The sequence below is a fragment of the Anguilla anguilla genome, chromosome 13, assembly GCF_013347855.1.
Source record: "Anguilla anguilla isolate fAngAng1 chromosome 13, fAngAng1.pri, whole genome shotgun sequence".
Taxonomy (NCBI): Eukaryota; Metazoa; Chordata; class Actinopteri; order Anguilliformes; family Anguillidae; genus Anguilla; species Anguilla anguilla.
The window spans coordinates 3,545,248-3,566,363 of record NC_049213.1 but is presented as its reverse complement, the minus strand read 5'-3'; the positions used below and the strand labels follow the sequence as shown (position 1 = coordinate 3,566,363).

Here is a 21,116-nt window from a genome sequence, read left to right as displayed (position 1 = left end):
CAACATCACTCAGAATCAAACCACACCTACATCACTCAGAATCAAACCACACCAACATCACTCAAAATCAAACCACACTGACATCACTCAGAATCAAACCACACCAATATCACTCAGAATCAAACCACACCTACATCACTCAATCAAACCACACCAACATCTCTCAGAATCAAATCACACCTACATCACTCAATCAAACCACACCAACATCACTCAGAATCAAACCACACCAACATCACTCAAAATCAAACCACACTGACATCACTCAGAATCAAACCACACCAACATCACTCAAAATCAAACCACACTGACATCACTCAGAATCAAACCACACCAATATCACTCAGAATCAAACCACACCAGGATCACTCAGAATCAAACCACACCTACATCACTCAGAATCAAACCACACCAACATCACTCAGAATCAAACCACACCAATATCACTCAGAATCAAACCACACCTACATCACTCAGAATCAAATCACACCATCATCACTCAGAATCAAACCACACCATCACTCAGAATCAAACCACACCAACATCACTCAAAATCAAACCACACCAACATCACTCAGAATTAAACCACACCATGATCACTCAGAATCAAACCACACCGACATCACTCAGAATCAAACCACACCAATATCACTCAGAATCAAACCACACCTACATCACTCAGAATCAAACCACACTGACATCACTCAGAATCAAACCACACTGACATCACTCAGAATCAAACCACACCTACATCACTCAATCAAACCACACCAACATCACTCAGAATCAAACCACACCTACATCACTCAATCAAACCACACCAATATCACTCAGAATCAAACCACACCTACATCACTCAGAATCAAACCACACTGACATCACTCAGAATCAAACCACACTGACATCACTCAGAATCAAACCACACCAACATCACTCAGAATCAAACCACACTGACATCACTCAGAATCAAACCACACCAATATCACTCAGAATCAAACCACACTGACATCACTCAGAATCAAACCACACCAACATCACTCAGAATCAAACCATGCTGACATCACTCAGAATCAAACCACATCAACATCACTCAGAATCAAACCACACCTACATCGCTCAGAATCAAACCACACCAACATCACTCAGAATCAAACCACATCAACATCACTCAGAATCAAACCACACCAACATCACTCAAAATCAAACCACACCAACATCGCTCAGAATCAAACCACACCAACATCACTCAGAATCAAACCACACCAGCATCACTCAGAATCAAACCATGCTGACATCACTCGTAATCAAACCACCCCAGCATCACTCAGAATCAAACCACACCAACATCACCCGGTCAAATCGTAGCCAAACCATGTTTTTGATCGGGGGGGTGAATAAATTTAAGAAACAGACTTTAATTTATTTGTACTTAACAAGCACCCTAGTTACATGGTCTTCTGTCCGGCGCAACATGATGTGTTTTTAAAAAAAATAAAAGCAGATTTTGTTCTGACACCGATGTTCCTGCTATGCCATCCACCCCACAGGTCTTCCTCTGTCCGTCCCAGACGTGTGCCCCCAGCCCCCTGCCCCGCTGCAGACAGGCCGGAGCCTGCTCCCCTGCCCCTCCGCCCCCCAGCAGCCTCAGGTGCAGCAGGCACAGCCCCCACCCCAGGCCGCCCTGCTGCCCACCCCACCTCAGCACCCCATGGGAAACCACATGATGAGCCAGGTAAGTTTGTCTGTCTGTCTGCTTGTCTACCTGAGTCTGTCTCTGCCTGTCTGTCTGAGCCTCTCTGCCTGTCTGTCTATCTGAGTCTGTCTCTCTGCCTGTCTGTCTGTGTCACAGAGCATACGTTTGCGTCTGTCTGCTGGTTGGTCTGTCTGAGTCTGCCTGTCTGTCTGCATCTCTGCCTGTCTATCTGAATTTGTCTGTCTGTCTACCTGAGTCTGTCTCTCTGTCTATCTGCCTGCCCGCCTGTCTGTCTGTGCTGCTTTGCGTGTTAGTCTGTCTGTCTGTGCTGCTTTGCGTGTTAGTCTGTCTGTCTGTGCTGCTTTTCGTGTTAGTCTGTCTGTCTGTGCTGCTTTGCGTTTGCGTAAGTCTGTTTGTCTGCTGCTTTGCGTTTGTGTAAGTCTGTTTGTCTGCTGCTTTGCGCTCGCGTATGTCTGTTTGTCACGCTGAGGTATTTTGAGAGGTAGGTCTGTCTGTCTCTCTCCTGTTGAGGTTTTCAGCCGAGCCTGTCTGTCCCGCAGTGGCTTTAAGCCGAGTCTCTCGCTCGAAGGAGGGGGCGTAAATTTGACGCCTGTATTATTTTTGACAGCTGATAGCAGGAGAGAATGTTCAGCAGTACAGCCCAAGTCTACGGGCCCTCCGAAGGCATCCGGGCTCTGAGAGCTCCAGGAGACGCGCTGCATCCCTGCTAAGCGTGCACGGATGTGGGCTGTCTCTGTCTGGGGCGGCGGCTGTCTTTAGGATGATGTCTGAGTGAAATTCGCTAGTGTACTATGGGAAAGCTGAGCGAAAGGAGCAGAGTGATGTTATGCAGGTCAGGCAGTGACTCCGTCTGTCAAGTAAACTGACAATGAGCGGTCAAGTTGAATGTTAGCAAGCGCTAAACTAGCTCAATTGAGCTCGTTTAGCTAGCTCACATTTCTGTTGGATAATGAGATGTAGTGGCTAAACTTAGCTGGTTAACAAGCCCAATAACCATCAAATATCCTGTTCAGGTAACAAGTTGAACCTTGAAATTCCCTGAAAAACTTCTTACAGATTTTGCGAGTTGCCCTCCATTTTTTGTTTGGACAGTCCTTTTCAAAGTTTTTGATGACAAATAGCTATATTGCTGGCTCAGAAATTTCAGTACCTAACTGAGAACAAAATCCAATGTGATGTGAATGTAATGTTCACAGTTAGCTTGCATCAAAGAAGCTGATCTAGTAAGCCAGGTGTAATACTTTGCACTGGATATGTTATATTTAGACAGCCAACATACCATCAGTAAGAATGATTAGAACAAGAACAATTGCAATTTATTAACAAATGACATTCCAAGTATTGCTGACCTCTTTAGCTTTGATGTCGGTGTAGAGAAAAATAATCATCTAGCTACGTGTCTAGCTATGATAATTTCACCGTCATGCAGATGTTCATGGGTAATTCCTTATTGTATTGGGCTAAATGTTGGGTTTAGTAGACATTGATTGAATTATGTTTGCTGGGCTATTAGGTGAACAGTGGTTGTCTATCGCTGTGTTACTAGGCAGCCATGGGGTAGTCGGGCCCAATGCACAACGGTCTTCAATCAGTGAGCTCTCTGCAGCAGAAACGTTATGAGAGTGACTCGTGGTGGAGTGGAGAGATTACTGTCTGGAGCAGGCTGGAGAGAGTTAACCACGGTCTTACCCCCGAGTCCACGGTCTTGCCCTGGAACCACGGTCTTACCCCAAGACCATATAACAAGACAAAGACTTTGAGTGTTTAAACCAAGACCGTTTATGTTGTCGTAGGGGGTCTTGAGATCACGACCGTGAGATGAAGACTCCATCTCTGCTGGAGGGGCATAGCGCATGTGCTGTGTGTGCTGTAGCGTGGTGTCTGCCTGGTGTTTATACGTGTGGATGTCTGTGTGCTGCTTTATTAGTCTAAGAGAATGGGACTGATGGCGTCTTTGGAGTAAACTATGCTTTTCTCTTCCCTTTTCCCGCTTTTATTTACCCTGCCTCTCCTCTCCTGTCCTCCACTCCTGCTTTCCTCCCCTCCTCCTCCTTTCCTCCACTCCTCCCTTCCTCCTCAATTCTTCTCCTCCCCTCCTCCTCTCCTCTCCTCCCCTCCTCCTCTCCTCTCCTCCTTTCCTCCACTCCTCCTCCTTTCCTCCACTCCTCCCTTCCTCTTCTCTTCTTCTCTCCCCTCCTTTCCTCCCCCCCCCCCCCCCCCCACTCCTCCTCCTCCTCTCCAGCCAGTGGCTTCTCCGCAGCCTGTGTCCTACTCCAGCCCTTCCTGCCCCCAGGTCCTCCTGCCCGTCTCTCCTCCCCAGCAGTACAACATGGTACCCTTCCTTCTCTCTCCTTTTCTTCTGTCTTTCTCTCTCTCCCTTTCTTCCTCTCTATCATACATCTCTCCCCTTTTCTCTCCCCCCTGTGTGTGTGTGTGTGTGTGTGTGTGTGTGTGTGTGTGTGTGTGTGTGTGTGAGTGTGTGAGTGTGTGTGTGAGTGTGTGTATGCTCCTGCATGTGTGGAGTGGCTGTGCCTCTGTTTTTATTGACTTTCTGCCCCCCCTTTCCATCTCTCTCTCTTGCTCTCTCTCTCTTTCTCTCTCTCTATCTCTGTGACTACACGCTGCTGTCCAAACTACACTCTCTTGCGCTGTTTTCTCTATGATCTCACCCCTGGTCCTGAAGAGTGGCAGGTTTTTATTTTCACCTTAAAATCTGTGACCAGGTGACGCAGATTAATTCTGAACCGTTATTTTAATGACGCAGACTGAGGGAACCGTCCCTGCGCCTCTCCAGGTCCAGGGTGGAGGACTGCTGTGCTGTCCAACATCTTTCACTGCGAACACACCACTGTGCTGTCCAACATCTTTCACAGAGAACACACCACTGTGCGGTCCAACATCTTTCACTGCGAACACACCACTGTGCTGTCCAACATCTTTCACTGCGAACACACCACTGTGCTGTCCAACATCTTTCACTGCGCTATCCAACATCTTTCACAGAGAACACACCACTGTGCTATTCAACATCTTTCACAGAGTACACACCACTGTGCTATCCAACATCTTTCACAGAGAACACCACTGTGCAGTCCAACATCTTTCACAGTGAACACCACTGTGCTATCCAACATCTTTCACAGCGAACACTACTGTGCTGCCCAACATCTTTCACAGAGAACACACCACTGTGTTGTCCAACATCTTTCACTGCGAACACACCACTGTGCTATCCAACATCTTTCACAGAGAACACACCACTGTGCTATTCAACATCTTTCACAGAGTACACACCACTGTGCTATCCAACATCTTTCACAGAGAACACCACTGTGCAGTCCAACATCTTTCACTGTGAACACCACTGTGCTATCCAACATCTTTCACAGCGAACACTACTGTGCTGCCCAACATCTTTCACAGAGAACACACCACTGTGTTGTCCAACATCTTTCACAGAGAACACACCACTGTGCTATCCAACATCTTCCACAGTGAACACACCGCTATGCTGTCCAAGTCTTTCACAGCGAACACCACTGTGCTATCCAGCATCTTTCACAGCAAACACTACTGTGCTATCTAACATCTTTCACAGCGAACACCACTGTGCTATCCAACATCTTTCACTGTGAACACCACTGTGCTATCCAACATCTTTCACAGTGAACACAAGGAGGTGTGTTAGAAAAGCAAGCAGACATGCTGACATCCTGAAAATATCTCTGTCTCTCTGTTTGTATGTCTGTCTGTTCCTCTGTCTCTCTCTCACACTCTGTGTGTCTGTCTGTCTGTCTGTGTCCCCCAGACGGAGGAGTTGGCCCCTCAGTTCGGCCAGATGACCCTGAGCCGCCAGGGCTCCAGCGAGGCCCCGGAGCCCCCCTCCATGTACCAGCCGCCCCCCACCGTGCTGCCCCAGCACCCGCCGCCCCAGACGGGGTACATCATGGCCCCCGGGGGCCAGCCGCTGCCTCCTCCCTCCGGCTACCAGCCCAGCTCGGGACACCCCCACCAGCACCCCCCGCCCCCTCCGCCGCCCCCCTCTCAGCCCGTCCTGCAGGCCCCGCCCCCTCCCCAGGGCTACATGCAGCCGCCTCCTCCGCAGCAGGTATGGGAGTGGAGCATCATGGGAGCTTTCGCTGTCATCCGTCTGGGCGTCTGCCCTGTGGCAGCAGTGTGGTGTGGCACAGCTCAGAGGTCGCCAGTTCGAAACCCAGACCAGGGCTTATGCAAGGCAGTTAATCTCAATGTGTCAGTTAAATGGGACAGTATGTATAAACATATGCTGTGTAAGTCACTATTGGCTTATGGTTCTTAGCACGTAATGCAATGTGGTCTGTTGCATTGTATGACACTTACGGACATAATGTACAGTAGCGTGTAGAGTTTACACATTTTTCCACTTGTGTGATTCTATGTCTAAAACTGTGGAGCTCAGAGCCAAATCAAGAAAATAAAGATGTCTTTGACCCGGACATTATGAAGCTTGATGTATGCCAGGCGTGCTCTCTGAAGCCTCAGTATCACCAGTATTCATTACATATTACATTACATTACAGGCATTTCACAGACGCTCTTATCCAGAGCGACTTACACAACTTTTTACATAGCATTTTTACATTGTATCCATTTATACAGCTGGATATATACTGAAGCAATTTCGGTTAAGTACCTTGCTCAAGGGTACAACGGCAGTGTCCTTACCCGGGAATCGAACCTGCAACCTTTCCGTTACAAGCCCAGTTGCTTACCCACTGTGCTACACTCGGAACAGGGCTAGCCTTTTCCTGGGGTTGTACGTTTTGGTTAGTAACGGGTTTCCTCGTAAAAGCTGAAGGACCCACCGGGGCCTTTTTTCGGATCGTTCCGTCGCCTGAGGGGTCCAGAACAGAGGCGGCCCGTTCATCGCCCGTCTCCCCCAAACGGCGGTCGCGCGGTTTCGGAAGGGAGAGGGGCGTTATTGATTTGGGCTGAGTTCTGCGGGACGCTTCCCCGCCTGGCCGATCTAAATGAAGCCGTGGCTTTAAGACTCGCGCCCGTGTGAGTCACGAATCACGCTCCCCACACGGGGGGGGGGTTTCGCCTTACGTAACACCCCAACGGGGACGACTGAGCCGAAGTCGGTTTTCAAAGTTTTTTTTTTTGAATTAGTCATTCTCAAACTTTTTTTTTAAACCGGCTTTTGTTTTTTTTATTTTTCGAAAATTGATCGTGCTCTTGTTGAAAACGGAACGGACGCAGCCTTAGCCGCGTCTGCCGGGGTCATGCCGGCGTGCTCTGAGCCTGGGAGAACCGGCCGATTTCAGAGTCGTGAACCCTGGCCCTCTTCTTCGTGATGTGACCGGCATGTCCGACCGGTCGTAACTCTGCGAAGGAGAGTGTGAGCTCGGCGCTGTGATTCTAACCGGGAGAAGACTTCCGCAGACCCACCCCCCCCCCCCAGGAACCTGATGGGCATCTAAGCTGGCACTGCCCTGGTGTGTCTCTCTACTGCTACAGAACGCACCGCTCCCAGGGATCAGATCTGTACGCTCAACGTACTCTCACCTGGCTGTGTGTGCTCAGAGACCGGTACAAACAAGGGAACGCACTTCAAACAGGAAGCTTTGCTAAATCTTGTTCATTAGCAGAACTTTGCCTGAACCAAGCTGGATGCTTTGCACTTCTCCAAGTGTATTGTAAATTGTCAGTATTGACACAAATGATTGTCAACGTAATCAGTATTGATTGTGGTTAATCAGCAAAAATTTGTGAGTTTTTTTATTTATTTTTGTAATGAATGATGTAGGATGCCAATATGAACAGCCCTGTTTGTTATATAAATGTGTGAGTAGGAAATGTTCAGAGTTGGTATTAATAAAGAATTTTTTTGTAGTAGTAGTTTTTTCTTTTCGCTGACAGTTAGAGGAACCTCATCGGTGAGCAGGGCTTCTACTCTGACTCTGGGAACAGGCACTGATCTGGGATCAGTTTGGCCTTCTTGGCTCATAATGGGTGAGGTTAGGGCGTGGACAGGGAAGAGCTGATGATAGATCAGATTTATGAAGAGACAGCCTGAGAGCTTGTGATGTCATAGATCAGCTTTATGAAGAGATGGCTTGAGGCCTTGTGATGTCACGGAATTAGGCTGTGATGTCATAGATCAGTTTTATGAAGAGATGGCCTGAGGACTTGTGATGTCACTGCGTTAGGCTGTGATATCATAGATCAGCTTTATGAAGAGATGGCCTGAGGGCTTGTGATGTCACGGAATTAGGCTGTGATGTCATAGATCAGTTTTATGAAGAGATGGCCTGAGGACTTGTGATGTCACTGCGTTAGGCTGTGATATCATAGATCAGCTTTATGAAGAGATGGCCTGAGGGCTTGTGATGTGACAGCATGAGGCTGTGATGTCATAGATCTGCTTTATTAATGTACAGCCTGCAGGCTTGTGATGTCACAGCACGAGGCAGCCTCCCAGTGCAGCTCGGCTCTGTTCCTGCCTGTGGCTGAACATGTGAACCCTGTGTGTTTCTGATCAGATACAGCTCACAACCTGCCTTTCTCTGCCCCCCCCCTTCACCCCGTCACCCCCTCTCCCTCCCTCCCTCTCTCTCTCTTTACCCCTCTCCCTCCCTCCCTCCCTCCCTCTCTCTTTACCCCTCTCCCTGCCTCCCTCCGTCTCCCTCCCTCCCTCTCTCTTTACCCCTCTCCCTCCCTGCCTCCCTCCGTCTCTCTCTCTCCCTCTCTCTCTACCCCTCTACCCCTCTCCCTCCCTCCCTCCCTCTCTCTCCCCCCTCCCCCCCCCCCCCCCCCCCTCAGATCCAGGTGTCATACTATTCCCCGGGGCAGTATGCCAGCTCAGGACAGCAGTATCGGCCCATGTCTCACCAGATGTCTTACACAGCCCAGCGCTCTCAGCCCCTGACCCAGCCTATGACCCAGCCCCTCACCCAGCCTCTCGCCCAGCCCACGCAGCCGTCTGGTGAGTGCGCCGTCTTCCTGTGCCAAGCTGTGTCTCTCCAGGACCAGGGCTGGGGACCCCAGCAGACCCTGTGGCTCTCTAGGACCAGGGCTGGGGACCCCAGCAGACCCTGTGTCTCTCCAGGACCAGGGCTGGGGACCCCAGCAGACCCTGTGACTCTCCAGGACCAGGGCTGGGGACCCCAGCAGACCCTGTGACTCTCCAGGACCAGGGCTAATGCCAGTAGTTCTCCTGTATGGAAGCAGGATACTCTCAGGATGACCTCTGCAACCCAACTCAACAATTCCGGAATCAAAAAGGACCTGACTGAGTTTCCTGTATAGTCCCTTTTTTACGTCCCTTTTCCTGTGCTCGCTTTAACGTGTTCCCCTGCTCTGCATGGCAGCCGAGACCAGCCTGACCTTAACCCTTCTCACCCCGCACACGTTCAGCTCCAGACTTCAGTCTCCAGCGTCGGTCCCGCGCCCCGCCCGGGGGGGTTTAGGCTGGCTGCGGAGCCACGGCTCCGTTTGTGCGCTTCCTGTTCGGGCTGGGCTGTTTGCCGCGGCTTTTTCTGGCGCAGGACCGCGCGTCCCTCCTGTTCTCACAGCGGGAGCGAAGAGCTGGCGCCGAACAGAGCAGAAATAAACTGGCTTTGAGTGCAGGAGGTGTTAGCGCAGCGCTACAGGACGTACCGAACAGACTGGGGCTCGTAGCACTGAAATAAACAGGCTTTGAGTTAGCACAGCGCTACAGGACGTACCGAACAGACTGGGGCTAGTAGCACTGAAATAAACAGGCTTTGAGTTAGCACAGCGCTACAGGACGTACCGAACAGACTGGGGCTCGTAGCACTGAAATAAACAGGCTTTGAGTTAGCACAGCGCTACAGGACGTACCGAACAGACTGGGCCTCGTAGCACTGAAATAAACAGGCTTTGAGTTAGCACAGCGCTACAGGACGTACCGAACAGACTGAGGCTCGTAGCACTGAAATAAACAGGCTTTGAGTTAGCACAGCGCTACAGGACGTACCGAACAGACTGGGGCTCGTAGCACTGAAATAAACAGGCTTTGAGTTAGCACAGCGCTACAGGACGTACCGAACAGACTGGGCCTCGTAGCACTGAAATAAACAGGCTTTGAGTTAGCACAGCGCTACAGGACGTACTGAACAGACTGGGGCTCGTAGCACTGAAATAAACAGGCTTTGAGTTAGCACAGCGCTACAGGACGTACCGAACAGACTGGGCCTCGTAGCACTGAAATAAACAGGCTTTGAGTTAGCACAGCGCTACAGGACGTACCGAACAGACTGAGGCTCGTAGCACTGAAATAAACAGGCTTTGAGTTAGCACAGCGCTACAGGACGTACCGAACAGACTGGGGCTCGTAGCACTGAAATAAACAGGCTTTGAGTTAGCACAGCGCTACAGGACGTACCGAACAGACTGGGCCTCGTAGCACTGAAATAAACAGGCTTTGAGTTAGCACAGCGCTACAGGACGTACTGAACAGACTGGGGCTCGTAGCACTGAAATAAACAGGCTTTGAGTTAGCACAGCGCTACAGGACGTACCGAACAGACTGGGCCTCGTAGCACTGAAATAAACAGGCTTTGAGTTAGCACAGCGCTACAGGACGTACCGAACAGACTGAGGCTCGTAGCACTGAAATAAACAGGCTTTGAGTTAGCACAGCGCTACAGGACGTACCGAACAGACTGGGGCTCGTAGCACTGAAATAAACAGGCTTTGAGTTAGCACAGCGCTACAGGATGTACCGAACAGACTCGGGCTCATAGCACTGAAATAAACAGGCTTTGAGTTAGCACAGCGCTACAGGACGCACCGAACATGGCAGTTTGTAGCTCACAGTGTGTTATGGTAGAGCATAATGGCAGCTTGTTGCTCACAGAGCATAATGGCAGCTTGTTGCTCACAGAGCGTTATTGTAGTAATGGCGGTTGTTCTGTCTGAAGCTGTTTTCCGTCCACCTGCTCCATCCATTTATGGCTGTTTTTGATGTTTGTGTCCGATCAGCAGGCCTTCAGACGATGATGCCCAGTCAGCAGCCAGCGTACCAGGGCATGATGGGAGTTCAGCAGCCGCAGAACCCGGGCCTCCTCAACTCCCCGCGGACAGGGATGGGAGGGCAGATGCAGAGCATCATGGTCCAGTACCCGCCCATGCCCTCGTACCAGGTCCGCCTCCCGCCCCCGTCTCTGCGCCGCGGCTGTGTCTGTGCGCTCAGGCCTGTGATATGTAACAGAAATGACCTTTAAAAAATGGAGTAGGTGAAAAAGAAAAGAGACCTCATTAATTAGCAGGTCAGTGGTGAAACGACCTGCTCCTCGTTGTTAACCTTGAGTAGGTCAGTCTCCCGCCCTGACCTCAGAGGCCTCCTCCCCAACTGCCTCTTGTAGTCCTGGACTCAGTTCAGTACCCCTGGCTTCTGTGTTCTCATTTTTCTCTTTTAATGAGGACTGATTTATACCTGGGACACCAGGTGAGTTAAATCTCTGGCCAATCAGTGGCATCGATCTCCCGATCCAACTGTCAGGTAGAGAGGAAAACCAGCAGCACTACTGACCTCTCGGCTGTATCACACCCGAGCACAAAGTTTCTTGTTTTGGTTTCTCTCCCCCACCCCTGAAACAGGCTGGTTTCTCTCCCCCACCCCTGAAACAGGCCGGTTTCTCTCCCCCACCCCTCAAACAGGGCGGTTTCTCTCCTCCACCCCTGAAACAGGCCGGTTTCTCTCCTCCACCCCTGAAACAGGTGGAAGAGAGAAACTGCTGCCTTACGCACATGTTCCGGAACATTCTGCTCAGTCAGCTTTCCTCTGTCTCCCCCTTTCCGCCTCTCTCTCGCTCTCTGTCTCCCCTCTGTCCCCCCCCCCCCAGGTGCCGGTGGCCAGTGACACTCAGCAGGTAGTCCAGCAGCAGTTCCAGCAGCCCGTGATGGTCCCGGCCAGCCAGTCTGTGCAGGGGGGCCTGGCTGGGGGGGGCATGCCAGTGTACTACAGCGTCCTCACCCCCACCCAGCAGAACAGCACAAGGTCAGCACCCCGCCCCCCCCCCCCCATGTCCCACAAGCCCCGTCTGTTGAGTCACACTCTCACATTAAGGCTTAGCGGCTATCACAGCTTTCCTCTGATTTATGCGTTTCAGCCCGTCAGTGGGATACCTCCAGCCCCCCAGCTCTGAGCAGTATCAGATGACCCAGTCCCCCTCCCCCTGCAACCCCCAGCAAATGCAGCAGCAATATTCAGGTGAGCCCCCCCCCCCCCACGCCTGCCTACCTGCCTACCTGCCTGCCTGCCCACCCGTCTGTCTGCATTGATCTGTATATTTGTCAATTGTTCTGTCTGTGTCCTATGTCCATCTGTCTGTCCATTTATCTGCACATCTGTCGGTGTTACGACCCAAAAGGGCAGCAGCACAAGAGTACCGCATTTAAAAATAAAGAACTTCACAATAGAGCAGAGTGTAGGTCAGTCACGGCCAAGCAAGGCTTGTGTTTATTAACGAACAACACAAAAAATAATAATAATAGTAATTAATCAAAGACATGGAACACAGCTGGTAAGGAAAATCTTAAAATTAACAAAAAGAGAGGGTCAGGCCCCCCAGCAGTTGGAGGTCGGACCTGGGGGCCCTCTCACCTGACCGCTGGAAATCTAGAAAAAATAACTAACTACAATAACGAAACGAAAAATAAAACAATGCTTCCAGTCTGCAGCAAAATCAAAGCGTAAGGAATGGCAGTACAGCTTCTCCAGCCCGGCGTGTGCCAGAGCCGGCCGTTGGCAAGCGATCGAGAGAGAGAGGGCGTGGCTCAGGAGCTGGAGTCTTCTTATAGGCAGCAGGTGTACCCAATCACCAATTAAACTCAAATGGGCAACCTGAAACACAACCACCACAGGGGGGAGACAAAGCAAAACAAAACGTATACATAACAGTCGGTCTATCAATTTCTGCAGGGTTTAGGGTTTAGGCATCTATCAGTACGTAAATCTACACCTTCCAGTTAACCCTTCAGTCCATTGATCACAAAGCTTCAAATCAATTGGTCTGTTTTCATTTTCGTTTAGGTTCACTTGAAAACGCATGTCTTTAACACAGTCATTTTCAGACTGTAGTGTTAAGGACACTAATTAAGTTAGGGTATAGAGCCAAGCAGCCATACCACCCTGTACCCTTCTCAAACTGCTGAAGCTAATCAGCCATACCACCCTGTTCCCTTCTCATGTCTAACTGCTGAAGCTAAGCAGCCACACCATCCTGTTCCCTTCTCAAACTGCTGAAGCTAAGCGGCCATACCACCCTGTTCCCTTCTCAAACTGCTGAAGCTAAGCAGTTATACCACCCTGTTCCCTTCTCAAACTGCTGAAGCTAAGCAGCCATACCACCCTGTTCCCTTCTCAAACTGCTGAAGCTAAGTGGCCATACCACCCTGTACCCTTCTCATGTCTAACTGCTGAAGCTAAGTGGCCATACCACCCTGTACACCCTTCTCATGTCTAACTGCTGAAGCTAAGCAGCCATACCACCCTGTATTCTGCTCATAGCTAACTGCTGAAGCTAAGCAGCCATACCACCCTGTACCCTTCTCATGGCTAACTGTTGAAGCTAACTGCTGAGGCGAAGCAGGTGTGGGTTAGGGTTAGTCCTTGGTTGGAAGACCTGGATGAACTAGTTTGCTGCTGAAAGAGGTGTTGGTTGGCCAGTAGAGGGGGGGTGATCTTTCCTCTGGACCAAACAGAGTTCCAGTGCCCCAAAATGGTGATGGGGACACTGTGCTGTAGAAGGTGACCTTAACCCCAGGTCCTGACTCAGTGTGCTCATTATTCATCCCATAGCACTTTTCAGAAGAGCAGCGTAACCCTGGTTTCTCAGCCAAATCCCCACAACCAGCGGGCTCTCTTTCTGGCTACCTAATTGTCCTCTATCTCTGATTGGCTCTTCCATCTTTGGCTGAGTTGTCCTGTGGTGTGGTTGTGTTGTGTCAGGTGTGGCGCCCCCTGGCCCTGGGGTGATGGTAATGCAGCTGAGCGTTCCCAATGGGCCCCAGCCGACCCAGAACCCCACCATGGTGCAGTGGAACCCCTGCAAATACTACAGCCTGGAGCAGAGAGCCAGCAAGCCTGGGGAGCTGTACAAGCCTGACTCCAACCCGCAGGTACACACTCACACACACACACACACACACACACACACTCTCACACACACACACACACAAGCCAGAGAAATTGTGCACGCCGACATGTAGCACCCCCCCCCCCCCCCCCCCCCAGCCAGACGCCCCCCTTTACAGACTGGCATCAAAATTGTGCATTAACAGATTCCAGGCTTTGGGACTCACAGAACATGTACACACAGAACAGCAGCCGTAATGTTGTTTGTTGTTAGTTGGGTTGTTGCAGGTGGTGTTGCTGCATGTCTGTGTTCTGAATCCGCCCTCTTTCGTTTCAGGCCGGTAACCAGCTGGGCAGCCCCCTGGCCTCGCCCACGCAGTCCCCCACCCCCTCCCCCTCCGGCAGCCTCAACAGCATCTGCCCCGGCCTGGGCCCCCTGCCCCTCATCTCACAGTTCCCCCGGCCCGGAGGACCTGCACAAGGTACTGCCCCCCCTGCCTTACACTGTTACCCTACTGATCCACGCTCACACCATTACACTGTTACCCTACTGATCCACGCTCACTCCATTACACTGTTACACTACTGATCCACGCTCACACCATTACACTGTTACCCTACTGATCTACGCTCACACCATTACACTGTTACACTACTGATCCACGCTCACACCATTACACTGTTACCCTACTGATCCACGCTCACACCATTACACTGTTACACTACAGACCCACACACACACACCATTACACTGTTACACTGCAGATCCACACACACACCATTACACTGTTACACTACTGATCCACACACACACCATTACACTGTTACACTACTGATCCACACACACACCATTACCCTGTTACCCTACTGATCCACGCTCACACCATTACACTGTTACCCTACTGATCCACGCTCACACCATTACACTGTTACACTACAGACCCACACACACACACACCATTACACTGTTACACTACAGATCCACACACACACACACACACACCATTACACCGTTACACTACAGATCCACACACACACCATTACACTGTTACACTACAGATCCACACACACACCATTACACTGTTACACTACAGATCCACTCACACACACCATTACACTGTTACCCTACTGATCCACGCTCACACCATTACACTGTTACCCTACTGATCCACGCTCACACCATTACACTGTTACACTACAGACCCACACACACACACCATTACACTGTTACACTACAGATCCACACACACACACACACACACACCATTACACCGTTACACTACAGATCCACACACACATCATTACACTGTTACACTACAGATCCACACACACACCATTACACTACAGATCCACACACACACACCATTACACTGTTACACTACTGATCCACACACACACACACCATTACACTGTTACACTACAGACCCAAACACACACCATTACACTGTTATACTACAGATCCACACACACACACACACCATTACACTGTTACACTACAGACACACACACACACCATTACACTGTTACACTACAGATCCACACACACACACACACACCATTACACTCTTACACTACAGATCCACACACACACCATTACACTGTTACACTACAGACCCACACACACACACCATTACACTGTTACACTCCAGACCCACACACCCACCATTACACTGTTACATTACAGATCCACACTCACACCATTGCACTTTTACACTACAGATCCACACACACACCATTACACTGTTACACTCCAGATCCACACACACACACACCATTACACTGTTACACTACAGACCCACACACACACCATTACACTGTTACACTCCAGATCCACACACACACACACACCATTACACTGTTACACTGCAGACCCACACACACACCATTACACTGTTACACTACAGACCCACACACACACACACACCATTATACTGTTACACTACAGATCCACACACACACCATTATACTGTTACACTACAGATCCACACACACACCATTACACTGTTACACTACTGATCCACACACACACACCATTACACTGTTACACTACAGATCCACACACACACACACACACCATTACACTGTTACACTACAGATCCACACACACACCATTACACTGTTACACTACAGATCCACACACACACCATTACACTGTTACACTACAGACCCACACACACACACCATTACACTGTTACACTACAGATCCACACACACACCATTACACTGTTACACTACAGATCCACACACACACCATTACACTGTTACACTACAGATCCACACACACACCATTACACTGTTACACTACAGATCCACACACACACCATTACACTGTTACACTACAGATCCACACACACACCATTACGCTTTTACACTCCAGAATTACACTTTTGCAGCTCAGACCCACCTATTACGCTGTTACAGCACAGACTGTTACTGTTATGGCACTGGTGCACTCACAGCAGACAGTGTTCCCCTCTTTATGGAAGTGCGGTGCACACTCGGCTGTACGGTGTCTTCTCCACAGGGGACGGGCGCTACTCTCTGCTGGGACAGCCCCTCCAGTACAGCCTCTGTCCTCCTCCCCTCATGCACAGCCAGTCCTCCTACAGCTCCCACCAGGTGAGTGCCTCACAGTGCAGTGTCACTCCCTTCTACCGCTCTGTTCCCCCTACTACTCTGATGGGGTGCTGTTCCACCTGGTGTCCTGAGGGGGTGCTGTTCCGCTCTCTGCCATGAGGGGGTGCTGTTCCCCCTGCTGCCCTGAGGGGGCGCTATATCCCCCACCACCATGAGGGAGCGCTGTTCTGCTCTCTGCCCTGAGGGGGCGCCGTTCCTCCTGCTACCCTCTGGCTTTGGTCCCACTCTGTGTTTTCTGTGATCCCTGTGAAGCTTGCTGTTACCCTGGCAGTCTGTCTCTCCGTCTCCCCTGATCTCATCAGCACACCAGTGTCTGTTGCTAGCATTACACTCCCCATTGCCAGCTTATGTCCCCTCAGCCCACATGACAGAACAGAACCTTCTGTTTCGGGCTTTGTGCTGCAGTGTACTCTTCAGTGGGCAGTGCTGAGTGTTTGACTGTAATGGTAAGCGGCGTTATACTGGCGTTCTGTTCCAGAGCCAAGGAGGAATGAAACCAGGGGCTCGGGGGAAGAGGCAGACGCTGAAGTCCGCTTCTACAGACCTGGGCACCACTGACATGGGTGAGACACTGCCTCAGACCTGCCTAACCTCACCTGCTCTCACATGTTCACACCGATTCCCACCAGTTTACATGATCCCAACCGAATCCCACATATCCCACAGGTTCCCAAGCATTCCCACTGACACCCGCATGTTCACACAGATTCCCACATATACATACTCACACACATTCCCACATACTTACACATACTCCCACACACTCCCACATACTCACACATAATCGCACACACTCACACATACTCACACGTATTCACATATACTCCCACATACTCCCTCATACTCACACATACTCCTACAGACTCACACATACTCACTCATTCTCCCTCATACTCCCACGTACGCAAACTCCCACATACTCCCTCATACTCACACCTACTCCCACATACTCACACATAATCACACACACTCACACACACTCACACGTATTCACACATACTCCCACATACTCACACATGTTCCCACATACTCCCTCATACTCACACATACTTACATATTCACACATACTCACACGTTCCAACATACTCACACATACTCGCTCAAACTCCCACATACTCCCTCATACTCACACATACTCCTACATACTCACACATACTCACTCATTCTCCCCCATACTCCCACATACTCACACAAACTCCCACATACTCCCTCATACTCACACATACTCCTACATACGCACACATACTCCCTCATGCTCACACACTCACACATGTTCCCAGATACTCACACATACTCACACTGATTCCCAGATACTCACATAGATTCCCAGATACTCACACAAACTCACACATATTCACACATACTCCCTCATACTCACACAAGTTCCCACATGTTCCCAGATACTCACACATACTCACACAAACTCACACATATTCACACATACTCCCTCATACTCCCTCATACTCACACACACTCCCACACACTCACACATACTTACACATACTCCCACACACTCCCACATACTCACACATACTCACACCTACTCCCACATACTCACACATAATCACACATACTCACACATACTCACACGTATTCACACATACTCCCACATACTCACACATGTTCCCACATACTCACACATACTCCCTCATACTCACACATACTCGCTCAGACTCCCACTTACTCACACATACTCACACATACTCACTCATTCTCCCTCATACTCCCACATACTCACACAAACTCCCACATACTCCCTCATACTCCTACATACTCCTACATACTCACACCTACTCCCACATACTCACACATACTCCCACATACTCACACATGTTCCCACATACTCCCTCGTACTCACACATACTTACACATATTCAAACATACTCACACGTTCCAACATACTCCCACATACTCCCTCATACTCACACATACTCCTACATACTCACACATACTCACTCATTCTCCCTCATACTCCCATATACTCACACAAACTCCCACATACTCCCTCATACTCACACATACTCACACATACTCCTACATACTCACACATACTCCCTCATGCTCACACACTCACACACGTTCCCACATACTCACACATACTCACACTGATTCCCAGATACTCACACATACTCACACAAACTCACACATATTCACACATACTGCCTCATACTCACACAAGTTCCCACATGTTCCCAGATACTCACACATACTCACACAAACTCACACATATTCACACATACTCCCTCATACTCCCTCATACTCACACATACTCACACACACTCCCACATACTCACACATACTTACACATTTTCACACATACATGTTCCCACATACTCACACATGCTCCCACATACACCCTCATACTCACACACACTCACACTGATTCACACATACTCACACATACCCACATATACTTACACATATTCACATATACTCACACATGTTCCCACATACTCACACACACTCACACACACTCCCATATACACATATACTCACACACATTCACACATACTCACACATGTTCCCACATACTCACACACACTCCCACATACACACATCCACACATACTCACACATATTCACACATACTCACTCATTCTCCCTCATACTCACACACACACATACTCACACGTTCCCACATACTCACACACACTCACACATACTTACACATACTCACACACACTCACAAATGTACTCACACATACTCCATACTCGCATGTACTCACACATATTCCCACATACTCATACCTATTCCCACATACTCACACACTCACACATACTCACACACACTCCCACATACACACATCCACACATACTCACACATACTTACACATACGATCACATACACATACACATACGATCACATACTCACACATATTCCCACATACTCACACACATTCCCACATACTCACACACATTCCCACACATACTCACACATCTACTCACACATACTCCATACTCGCATGTACTCACACATATTCCTACATACTCACACCTATTTCCACATACTCACACACACTCCCACATGTACTCACACCTATTTCCACATACTCACACACACTCCCACATGTACTCACACGTTCCCACATACTAACTCATGCTCCCACATACTCACACATTTATCTGAAATACTTTACCCTTTAACCTTTATATACAAGCAAAAGTCCTCCAGATTTCTGGATTAACTGCAATTTTTATCTGTCTTTTATCAAAATTTATGAAAAGAGTTATCTAAAAGAGTGTTTCAATTACACAATGGACCCTAGTCTGACACACACACACACAGACATACACACTCACTTATAGTCTCACACTCAAACAATCTCACGCACACACACACACACACACACACACACTCTCAAACACACACACACACACACACACACAGACACTAACACGCACACACACAGACACTAACACGCACACACACACACACACTCACACACACACACAGACACTAACACACACTCACTCACTCACTCACTCACTCACTCACTCACTCACTCACTCACTCACTCACTCACTCACTCACTCACTCACTCACTCACTCACACACACTCACACACACACACACACTCTCACACACACACACACACACACACACACACACACACACACATTCTCTCTAGCCTCAGTGTCTTGTTTGGCCTGTCTCCCTGGCAGTGGTGAGCCGGGTGCTGGAGGTGACGGACCTGCCGGAGGGGATCTCGCGCCCAGAGGCCGAGAAGCTCTTCAACCAGCTCTCGCTGTGTGGCGCCAAGATCCAGTGGCTGAAGGACAGCCAGGGCGGGCGGGGCTCGGCGGCCTGCGGGGGCGGGCCGGGGGGGCGGGGCGAGGCCTCCGACCCCGCCCACCTGTACACGGTGGTGGCCGTGTTCCCCAGCACCATGGCCGCTCAGAGCGCTTCCTTCAAACTCAACAACAGCGGCGGCGGCCTCTTCAAACTGCGCGCCGCCAAAAAGAACTATGACCTGCGAATCCTGGAGAGAGCCAGCTCCCAGTGAGGGGGGAAGGGGGGGGGAAGAGAGACAGCTCCCAGTGAGGGGGGAGGGGGGTGGGGGGGGGAGCCAGCTCCCAGTGAGGAGGGAGAGAGCTAGCTCCTAGTGAGGAGGGAGAGGGGGGGGGGGGGAAGAGGGGAAGAGAGGGAGGGGGGAGAGAGCCAGCTCCTAGTGAGGAGGGGGGGGGGGTAGGGAGGGAGAGGGAGGGGGGTAGAGAGCCAGTTCCCAGTGAGGAGGAAGGGAGGGAGGGAAGGGGGGTGAGAGAGCGGGGGGAAGAGAGCCAGCTCCCAGTGAGGAGAGAGGGAGGGGGGAGAGAGGGAGAGTGGAAGAGAGGGAAGGGGGGAGAGAGGGAGAGGTGGAGAGACGGATGGGGGAACAGAGCCAGCTCCCAGTGAGGAGAGAGAGAGGGAGGGGGGAGAAAGGGAGAGGGGGAAAGAGGGAGCGGGGAAGAGAGCCAGCTCTCAGTGAGGGAGGGGGGCGAGAGGGAGAGAGCATAGGAACAGAACAGGGGAAGGAGGGAGTGTTATTAGTAGGGAGAGGTAAAGAAGACGAGAAGAACGGAGGAGATGGTCCCAGATTTGTGTGGGGTGGGGGGGAGGGGGTTTTTCAAACATGAAATGGTTTTTTGTTTTTGATTAATTAGCCTTTTTTGTGGTTTTTTTGTTTTGGTTTTTACCAGAAGA

The 21,116-nt window shown here is 50.2% G+C and overlaps 1 protein-coding gene across 5 annotated transcripts in view; it reads left to right on the top strand.

Moving 5' to 3' along the window:
* LOC118211880 (R3H domain-containing protein 2) overlaps window positions 1-20,458 on the top strand; it is a 42,833-nt gene extending 22,375 nt beyond the window's left edge. For 2 of the 5 annotated variants that reach the window (XM_035389439.1, XM_035389437.1), the window contains 12 exons: window positions 1,548-1,732; window positions 3,957-4,046; window positions 5,523-5,822; window positions 8,519-8,681; window positions 10,703-10,863; window positions 11,566-11,720; window positions 11,833-11,933; window positions 13,674-13,843; window positions 14,137-14,281; window positions 16,324-16,418; window positions 16,915-16,999; window positions 20,099-20,458. In XM_035389439.1, the coding sequence (XP_035245330.1) occupies window positions 1,548-1,732; window positions 3,957-4,046; window positions 5,523-5,822; window positions 8,519-8,681; window positions 10,703-10,863; window positions 11,566-11,720; window positions 11,833-11,933; window positions 13,674-13,843; window positions 14,137-14,281; window positions 16,324-16,418; window positions 16,915-16,999; window positions 20,099-20,439 (1,991 nt within the window). In that variant the 3' untranslated portion in view covers window positions 20,440-20,458. The remainder of the gene's footprint in view (window positions 1-1,547; window positions 1,733-3,956; window positions 4,047-5,522; window positions 5,823-8,518; window positions 8,682-10,702; window positions 10,864-11,565; window positions 11,721-11,832; window positions 11,934-13,673; window positions 13,844-14,136; window positions 14,282-16,323; window positions 16,419-16,914; window positions 17,000-20,098) is intronic. The other 3 variants (XM_035389441.1, XM_035389440.1, XM_035389438.1) reach the window with 2 other exon arrangements.
* The last annotated feature ends 658 nt before the right edge of the window (window positions 20,459-21,116 follow it).